The 8,516-nt window shown below is 29.4% G+C and overlaps 4 protein-coding genes across 6 annotated transcripts in view; 2 read left to right on the plus strand and 2 right to left on the minus strand.

Moving 5' to 3' along the window:
• Positions 1-907: 907 nt before the first annotated feature.
• LOC122637711 lies at positions 908-1,996 on the minus strand. Of its 3 annotated transcripts, XM_043830037.1 has the most exons (4): positions 1,977-1,996; positions 1,704-1,861; positions 1,266-1,416; positions 908-1,193 (listed from the first exon to the last, which is right to left on the minus strand). In XM_043830037.1, the coding sequence occupies exons 2-4, from the start codon at positions 1,842-1,844 to the stop codon at positions 997-999; spliced, it is 489 nt and encodes a 162-aa protein (XP_043685972.1). In that variant the 5' UTR covers positions 1,845-1,861; positions 1,977-1,996; the 3' UTR covers positions 908-996. The 3 variants fall into 3 exon arrangements, with proteins under 3 accessions (XP_043685972.1, XP_043685971.1, XP_043685973.1); XM_043830036.1 differs by having other exon boundaries at positions 1,704-1,990; XM_043830038.1 differs by having other exon boundaries at positions 1,266-1,431; positions 1,704-1,990.
• An 87-nt stretch (positions 1,997-2,083) lies between these two features.
• LOC122637796 lies at positions 2,084-3,095 on the plus strand. The gene is made up of 3 exons (XM_043830169.1): positions 2,084-2,313; positions 2,434-2,572; positions 2,691-3,095. Exons 1-3 carry the CDS (start codon positions 2,215-2,217, stop codon positions 2,963-2,965), a joined length of 513 nt encoding a protein of 170 aa, XP_043686104.1. The 5' UTR covers positions 2,084-2,214; the 3' UTR covers positions 2,966-3,095.
• Positions 3,096-3,735: 640 nt separating this feature from the next.
• Positions 3,736-6,956, plus strand: LOC122627322 (transcription initiation factor TFIID subunit 3-like). Its single transcript, XM_043808396.1, has 7 exons — positions 3,736-4,037; positions 4,723-4,843; positions 5,028-5,486; positions 5,800-5,985; positions 6,037-6,223; positions 6,315-6,526; positions 6,609-6,956. Exons 1-7 carry the CDS (start codon positions 3,736-3,738, stop codon positions 6,954-6,956), a joined length of 1,815 nt encoding a protein of 604 aa, XP_043664331.1.
• A 1,453-nt stretch (positions 6,957-8,409) lies between these two features.
• Positions 8,410-8,516, minus strand: part of LOC122627323 (esterase FE4-like) — a 2,026-nt gene continuing 1,919 nt past the window's right edge. Inside the window, exon 6 of the mRNA XM_043808397.1 lies at positions 8,410-8,512. Within this exon, the coding sequence (XP_043664332.1) occupies positions 8,410-8,512 (103 nt within the window). The remainder of the gene's footprint in view (positions 8,513-8,516) is intronic.

An 8,516-nucleotide genomic window follows, 5' to 3' on the forward strand; every position in this document is an offset into this window, starting at 1 on the left:
CCATTTTTGCAAAGAATTTTGAAAAGTTTTACTTGTTAATTTTGAAAATCCATTTTTGATGAAAGGAATTCCTTTTTTTTTTGTTTGGTTATATTTATCTTATACTGTAAAATTTAGACGTGTGTGGCAGTTGTTGTGCTGAGAATTGTGAAGTGTTTAGTCTGTCAGAGTTCAGATTATATTATTCCATTGTTTTACTCTAATCGAACATATTTATTTTCATTTATTAATATATATATATATATATATATATATATATGTGTGTGTATATATATATATATATATAATTTCCTATTACAATCATTGATAAATTATAAAGTGCCCTGTTTATTGATTATCGTAAATCATCGTTATTGATATTATTTTTCTTATCATTACTATAGAATTAGAAAAATATTCATGTGTGTGGAAGTAGAAAGAATGCTAGAAATATTATTTATTTATAGATAGAAACGTAATCGAGAAGAATAAGCGATATGAGCAAAATATGAACGAGGATATATGAAAGAGAGAAATAAATATACATGCACTTGAGGAGATTAGAAGCGTTCTAAAAAATATACTTGAGTAAAGAAAGTAATAATGAGCGAGCGAAAAAAAGAAATGATAACCAATATAAAGATTAGTTATAAATACGTAAAGTAGTGCGTAAAGTATGCATAAGTGTAGAGATAATAATAAATCAAAATAGAAAACAGAGCAGAATAGAAATTAGAGTAGATCAGAGTAGTTAAATTTTATCGAGTATCGCGTGTCAAGCGATTGTATAAACGAGAAATTTGTATATCTCAAGAAGCAATAGAGAAACTGTTTATATCTTTATTTTAACAAAAGCATTTATTGTTTTCCAAATACTCCGGCCTAAACTTATTACCTTACATTACAAAACAACGATAGTAACTTATAAAAATATTACGTTTTATTACTTTCTTTTTAATAATTTTACAATAGTTTACAAATTCATATCTACAAATGTTATTTACGATACAATGAAAATTATGGGGTAACGCTATTACGTGGTTCGCCGAAAGAATTCTCTACATATTTTGGTCTAGCGAGTAATTTAGTTCGGAGCGAACAAATAGCCTTCAAAGCAGATGGTCTTACTTTAAAAGGATCTCGTACATCTTTTGAAAAATCGTTCAAAGTAGTTAAATTTTTTGGTAGCGCTAATTCCATCACTCTTTTCGACACTATAAAAAATCAATTCTCTTATATCAACTAAGTGAATTAATTCGTTCGATTGAAAATATATAAAAGGAAACCTGTCGGAGGTGAAGTCCGTTTTTTCGTTTTTCTACACGTAACCGAATTCCATTCTTGTTTTGATGATTGTGTAATGATTTTGGGTTGAGATAATCGTTGAACTCGTTTCATATGTTTCATTACTTTTTTTATATTCTTATTGCGTTTCTTCTATCGTTTAAAAAACTATGAAACCGTCTCGTTTCATATTAATCACGAAATCACGTTTTAATGCTATCATGAATGAAATTGTAGTGAAGTATACTCTTTTCTTTTTATTTTAAAAGATTAATAAGATTAAAGCAAAAGCAATAAAATATTTTAATATTATTCGATATAAGATGAAAATTAGAAAAATTATTATTTGCTGTGATCGCAAATAACATTTAATAATATTAAAACAAAATTTTTCACTCATGACAGTTCTTAACAGATAATATAATTATGTTTAAAATTACTTTAGAAAACGAAGACTTGATTCTCTTCTTCTTTTTATTTTTTACTATTTTTTCAGCAGATGATTCTTTTTCCGAATATATATTTATCACTTTTCTAGGTAAGCACCAACATGATTTAAGAGATTTTCTTTGTTTCCACATTTGATAATTATTTTAATCTATCAGAATCAACGTAGGAAATCGTATTAAAGTAAATGATAGAATGACTTAATTGATTTTGAAGGCGATACCACATACGTGGTATCTAAATTCACAAATAAAAATTTTATAGACCATGTGTCATAACCATGAAGTATGTACTGCATTATGTGAATAAAGAGTGAATACTGTTAAAGAAGACGATATTAATTTGTTTCAATCAAATCTATCTCTCCATCTTCACTCTCAACATTCAAATTTAACCCTAACACAAACTCCAAAATTTACAAGTCTCGCAACCTACACTTCTAAACAAGAAAAAATTATTTTTGAATTTAACACGAGCCCATTAAAAAAACAAATAGGATTAGACATGAGTAGTGATCATTCCTCCCAAAAGATACCAAGATACGAAAAGTTAGCAAAACCGAAATTAAAAATCGATAGGATTAGCAACGTTAATCCTTACAAAGTATGTATACGTATTTTATATATGTATATACGTATGTATAACAAAAAAAAAAAAAAAAAAAGAAACCAATAGAAAGAGAAAAAATAAAAGTGATCATAAATAAGGTATATGATATTTCAGATAAAACCTTCAGCCTTGTCTTATCAGATAACGGATACATTGAACAAACTTGCTCAACCTAAACGAAAACCCGAAGTAAATATTTACGATTATCCTAGTTCTTCAACGAGAACGATTAACACCTCACCTCAAAGCACAGGTTTCCTTTTAAACTTTCATTTTGTTATTTCGAATGATATTTCGAATAATTCGTGAAAAATGCGAGATATATCATTTAAACAGATAAACTGGATTTTCATTCCTTTTTCTTCTCTTAGAAAAATCGATGAAAAGGAAGTTGATAAACAGTAGCGAAGAATCAAGAAATATCGAGAATCTTGGAAAGAAAAAAAATCTTTTAGATTCTTATGCTCGTATAACTGCAACGAGAAACAGACGGTGTCCAAAACGTTTGAGAGATTTAGCTAAACCCAAGAGGAATTCCATCGGTAACGAGAATGCTTATGGAAATTTTGATAAAAACTATTACAACACAGTAAAAGTCTTCGCTCCAAAAATGAATACAACTTTTGGGAGTCAACAAAAGAGATAGCAAAATTTTTCGAAATTTGTTTCTTTTCTTCTTCTTTTCCGAAAATGTTAATACATATTTTCAAAGATTTCTAAAGATCTGTCATATGTATGAAACAAAAACAATAAGCATCAAATAAATTTTTCACTGATTTAACAAATTTACTTACTGTTCCTAAAATACATACATTATTGAACAATTCTATAACTTTCTATATATATATATATATATATATATATATATATATATATATATATACGTATTAAAAAGTATACATATTTAAACTGAAGTGGAATATCGACCTTTTTATCTGAAGTATAAAGTATAAAGTATAAAATATAAAGAAATCTTTCTTTATATTTATGATCCGTTCTATAAACGACATAAATTTGATTGTGTGACACCCACACATATGTACCGATTGATTATACATGTATCTACGTAATTCTAACAAGTCCTTCATTTAAAAAATTAATATTTAATTAATTTCATTGTTACTGATCGAGTTAACTCGTAGATTGAACAATCGACTACTATGAAATTATGACATAATAGAAAAAATTCATGTTTTTAACCATGTCTTTGAGAAAACAACCTACAAAATTTTTATCAACAAAATTCTACATTTGATAAGAACGAAAAAAAATCGAAAAAAAATCATGTCGTATATAAACTATAATTTTATAATTCAACCGCCGAAACACATCATCAGGATGAAACTAATAACCTAACTTTTACCATCAATATTGCACGGTGATTAGTTTTTGAAAGAATTAAAATTAATCATCGTGATGTCTTCGAGAGTACCAACCAGACCAATGGTATCAGATACGCGTGATGCTGACCCTAAAAGTGCAAGAAATCCTAGGAAAGACCAGGTTACCCTTGAAAGGGTCCCAGTTACCTCTAGAAGGGACCCAGTTCCCTCTAGAAGAGACCCAGTTCCCTCTAGAAGGGATCCAGCTCCCTCTACAAGGGACCCAGCTCCTTCTAGAAGGGATCAAGTTACCTCTAAAAGGGATTCCCGTGGTGTTAGACATGCTGGCACTTCTAAGAATGATAAAGTAGCGAAACTGAAGCCACCTCCTCCGAAGTGAGTCGACAAATAAATTCTACTTGCAAATAAAAATATGCTAATATATAAATATTTTCTTATATATATTTAATTTTATTTATTATCTTCAATATTAATGCATAGTCGTAGAGAATAATGAACGGTATTAGTTTTAGATACATCTTAAGTACATATGTTTTACTCAATACATCATATTGAAACATAACGAACAGGGATAATATGTATCAATAAAATTTTCGCAGATTGTTGCAACTTCTTTAATAGATATCATTTTTTGTTATCGTTTTATAGAAAAGTTTTAATAATTTTTTTGTTATCTCACAAAATTGCTTGATTGTCCTCACTTTTCCTAATATCTTTTACTTTCTTTTTATTTTGAGGCATGCTTTCTTTTATCAAGAAATCAAAAATTTTAATATTATTATGTACATCAAATGTATACGTATAGAATATATTCCTACGGTTTACAGATACTCACAATCAATAAGATAAATTTATAAAATATGATAAGAAAATTCGAGTTAATCTTTGTGTGTTATTATTTTACTATGTTTTATAAGAAATTTTTAATGAAACCAATTAACATTAATATCTACAAGCAATATTTCACCGTAACATTTATCGTAAGCAAATAATGTCAAAATTATCTTCGATGTATAACGTATACAATTCAACGTAGTAAATTTAATTGTAACGATTTTAGAAAAAAACGACGTAAGAAACCTGTAAAAACATTTTTAAAGACACCAGCTGATTGGGCTAAATTCTATGCATGGGCACAAATAAGAGCACAACCACGAAAATATCCAGAACCAGAACCGATCGTAAGTGGTATCTTCGCAATAATATTTTACGAATAATTATGTATATTTTCTCTCTTTCTCTTTCCGTCTATTTCACTTTTTTTCTATTTTTCTTTTTCTTTCTTTATGTCTCTGTCTGTCTGTCTTTCTTTTTCTCTCTTCACTTGTGTCTCCTTCTTTCTTTCTCTCTCTTCTTCCTCGTCAGATTCGGCCATCAAAACCATTGCGTATGTTGAGAAGGAGGATCATACTATTGAGCAAGACCCCAAAACGTGGTGATCCGAGTAAACATTGTAAGCCAGTCGAAACGGAAGTTTCAAGAGCAGCTTTGAATGCAGTAATAACGAAACGACTTTTGAAATTGTCTTTACCAAAGCTACGTATATGCGATTATGGCCGTGAATTGCCTATTGTAATATGCAAAGCCACTCTGCGATATGTTCCAAGTAAGAGGATAAAAGATCTAAGTCAAAAGAAAATTTTGGAACCCGAGGAGTGCAAGCCTGTGGATATACCAAGTGATACAAAAAATAAACGTCTGGCAAGAAAAAGATTATTAAAGCTTGAGAAAAAATTGGATGAGTGCCCGGAAGGTTTAACTGATGAGGAGAAACAGGAATTGTTTACAGATGCTGGAATTAAAAGAAGTGCATTAGAGTACAAGGTATTTTTTATTTGTAATTTACTAATTAATTTCTATAACAAAATTTTTATTGATGACCATCTGTGATTTATTTGAAAATTCATTTCCATTCTCTCTCTTCGTAATTTATAAAGGATTTTATAAAATCATGCTATTTTTTAAGACTAATGTCATTGTCCATTGCCATGTGAGATCGAGATTGTAAGTGAATCTTCTTTTCTATATAATAAAAACAAAGTGAAAATTGAAAAAGGAAAAGAATTTAAAAAAAATAATAATAATATCTAATGCGAAATTGAAATATACATGTTTTCTAATTTTCTAAATTCACCAGATCACACCATGGCTAGAGATTATGGCTTTGCCAGGGTACACACTATTAAAATTTAGAGACGACGAAGATGCTGAGAAATGGAAGAAAATGTTTTTAGACAATTACGAGATAAGAGGCAAGCAGGCTATCGAGGAACAAAGAAAAAGGATAGAAGAAAAGAAAAAGAAAAAGAAAAAGAAGAAAAAGAAGAAAGTAGATGAAGAAAAGGAGGAGGACGAAGAAAAAGAGAAAAAAGAGGAAGATGAAGGAGACGAGACAAAAACGGACGACGAGAAAAAAGATAAGAAAACTAAAGAGGAGAAAAAAGAAAAAGAGGCTGAGGAAGAAAGAAAACGATTGAAACACGAATGGAGATACGCCCCGTTACCTTATAAAACATACGAGGATGCATTCTTTATTAAAAAAGCTGCCTTGAAGGGCAAAGGTATCATAAAGCATAAAATCTGGCAAAATTAAATTTTTATTGATTTATTCCATTGACAAATTTACATTATTTATATATTCTTTAATCGTAGCTTCGCCACGAACGAAAGAACTGGCCAAGCCAACGGAACGTAAGGATTTATCGACGAAGAAGAATCCATACGCGGTGAAAAAGAGTGCATTGAGTGCAACGAGTAGCGGCAGAACCGACGAATTAGCAAAACCGAAGCAACCTCGAGATCCTATCGAAAAGCCTCCCCCTCGTAAGAGGAATGAATATGGTCAAATAATTTATGTAAAACCGGTAAATTAATCATTATTCTGGACAAACTAATAATATATGTTAACGGTAATATATTTTTAATAATATATCGATTTTTTTATAGGTATATGGAAAGGTTTTACCAAAAACGAAACCGTATAAAATGGGAGAATGTCCGAAGAAAGAGGATAAGAAAGAGAAGAAGAAAAAGAAGAAAAGACCTATCGATCCAATTGCCTATGAGCCAACAATTGATCCCGTTATTTACCCAGATCTGGCGAAGAAACAAATGAGAGAGAGAAAGAGATTTGAGAAAAAGAAAGGAAAAACTGATAAAAACAAAACTGTTAAAAAATCTGAAAGAACTGAACCCGGAGAAAGTGAACCTGTAGAAACTGAACCTGAGGAAACTGCAGCTGAAGAAACTGCACCTGAAGAAACTGAACCTGCAGAAACTGAACCTGAAGAATAAATATTTTCTCAAATGATCAATGAACTTTTTCGTTCAGACGAATAGATATCATTCACGCAAACAAGTAATTATCGTCTAATAAGATTTTATCGACTCACATAAATCATTGAATATATAGGAAAATTTTATTTGATAATTCAATATATCTATTCTATGTATCATTCTAATGATCCATATTCTCACATTGCATAATAAGATCATATTGCTTTCCTATAAACTCTACAAATATGCTAATAATATTCGATAATTTTAACTATCTATCATTTCTTAATAACATTACGTAATATTTACCAAATACATATATGCATGCTTTTATAAAATATACGTTTCTTTAATATGCGAATACATATACGACATATTAAAAAGTTCTCTATGATATTATATTAGTTTCCTTATCTTCCTAGAACTCTGAGAAGATTCGATGTTGCGGTTTAATTTTATCTACTAGAATACATAAACAAAGAAAAAGAAAGAAATATTGAAATATTCAATATAGTCATAAACAAGATTCGATAAAAATGACCTATATATAGTTCCATCATGGATAAATCATCTTAGCATCTTATGCAACTATCAAATATTAAAAAAGATGAAAAAATATTAGATATTAAAAGAACAATAACAAAAAATTTAATAATGTCATTGAGTAAACTTTATTATCTTACTTTTTATCAATTAAAATATACTATATGAACATTCATAAATTTACTAGTCTCTTCTATTCTGCAATAAAAAAATAAATGTCTATCGATAAATATAACGATATAAAAAATAATAGACGATTTTATTATCATTATTGCAAATGGTCGAGACAAAACAAATTTAATCGTAGACAGAAGTGAAAATTCGTAACAAAATTCCCATTTTTATCCGTCTTAAGTATTGCTACATAGCGAATATATACCACAGATAAAATAAATATTATCTATTATCTATTTTAAAATAAGGAAAAAAAAGAGAGAGAGAGAAGTTCTGATACCACTTTCCGAGAGAATATGTTTGAGCGTCACGTTGAAATAAATTGAACACGTGATGTCATTAAAATTATATCTCAACAAATTCTTCTCACGTAACAATCAAGCTAATGCAATTTTCAAAAGACATGTACCGCATGCGCGAAATAAAATTTTTTTTAGAATACCATTGAATCTTTGCAGCAAGGCAGGATCTCATCCCTTTGAAGGTAAAGTTATTTATCGTAAAATGATGAAGATTTCCTCAGGAGACGCATAATTCTTCATCGTACTAAAGGATAACACGTATTGAAAAGACAATGAATTGTTATTATTATATTTAATAAGATAACAAAAATTCTTCAAATATGCACTGTTACTTCAAAAGTACCGGTGCGTAAGCATGAGTGAATTCACTATATTACCATTATTCTTGGTAACATAATCATTATTCCCCACCAGTCTGTCTTTTTCCTCCTGGATGAAGAGTATAAATTGCTTTACACTGCCCTTGAGCGTTTCAATATTTCCTCGAGCGCATTCGACGTGAGCGACGAAGTTTTTTCAATATCCAGATACAACGTCTCAAAATAACGACTAGTACTGT

This window comes from Vespula pensylvanica, chromosome 2, assembly GCF_014466175.1.
Source record: "Vespula pensylvanica isolate Volc-1 chromosome 2, ASM1446617v1, whole genome shotgun sequence".
Taxonomy (NCBI): domain Eukaryota; kingdom Metazoa; phylum Arthropoda; class Insecta; order Hymenoptera; family Vespidae; genus Vespula; species Vespula pensylvanica.

Bases quoted from the DNA above. Each gene is read 5' to 3' on its own strand.
- LOC122637711 (XM_043830037.1), bottom strand. From the start codon at position 1,844: ATGTGGAAACAAAGAAAATCTCTTAAATCATGTTGGTGCTTACCTAGA. The intron at 1,417-1,703 runs GTAATTTTAAAC...TTTAAACGATAG, and splicing joins TCAAGTCTTCGTTTTCTAAA to AAGAAACGCAATAAGAATAT. The intron at 1,194-1,265 runs GTTTCCTTTTAT...GATTTTTTATAG, and splicing joins ACGGACTTCACCTCCGACAG to TGTCGAAAAGAGTGATGGAA.
- LOC122637796 (XM_043830169.1), top strand. From the start codon at position 2,215: ATGAGTAGTGATCATTCCTCCCAAAAGATACCAAGATACGAAAAGTTA. The intron at 2,314-2,433 runs GTATGTATACGT...ATGATATTTCAG, and splicing joins GCAACGTTAATCCTTACAAA to ATAAAACCTTCAGCCTTGTC. The intron at 2,573-2,690 runs GTTTCCTTTTAA...TTCTTCTCTTAG, and splicing joins CACCTCACCTCAAAGCACAG to AAAAATCGATGAAAAGGAAG.
- LOC122627322 (XM_043808396.1), top strand. From the start codon at position 3,736: ATGTCTTCGAGAGTACCAACCAGACCAATGGTATCAGATACGCGTGAT. The intron at 4,844-5,027 runs GTAAGTGGTATC...CTTCCTCGTCAG, and splicing joins ATCCAGAACCAGAACCGATC to ATTCGGCCATCAAAACCATT. The intron at 6,224-6,314 runs GTATCATAAAGC...CTTTAATCGTAG, and splicing joins AGCTGCCTTGAAGGGCAAAG to CTTCGCCACGAACGAAAGAA.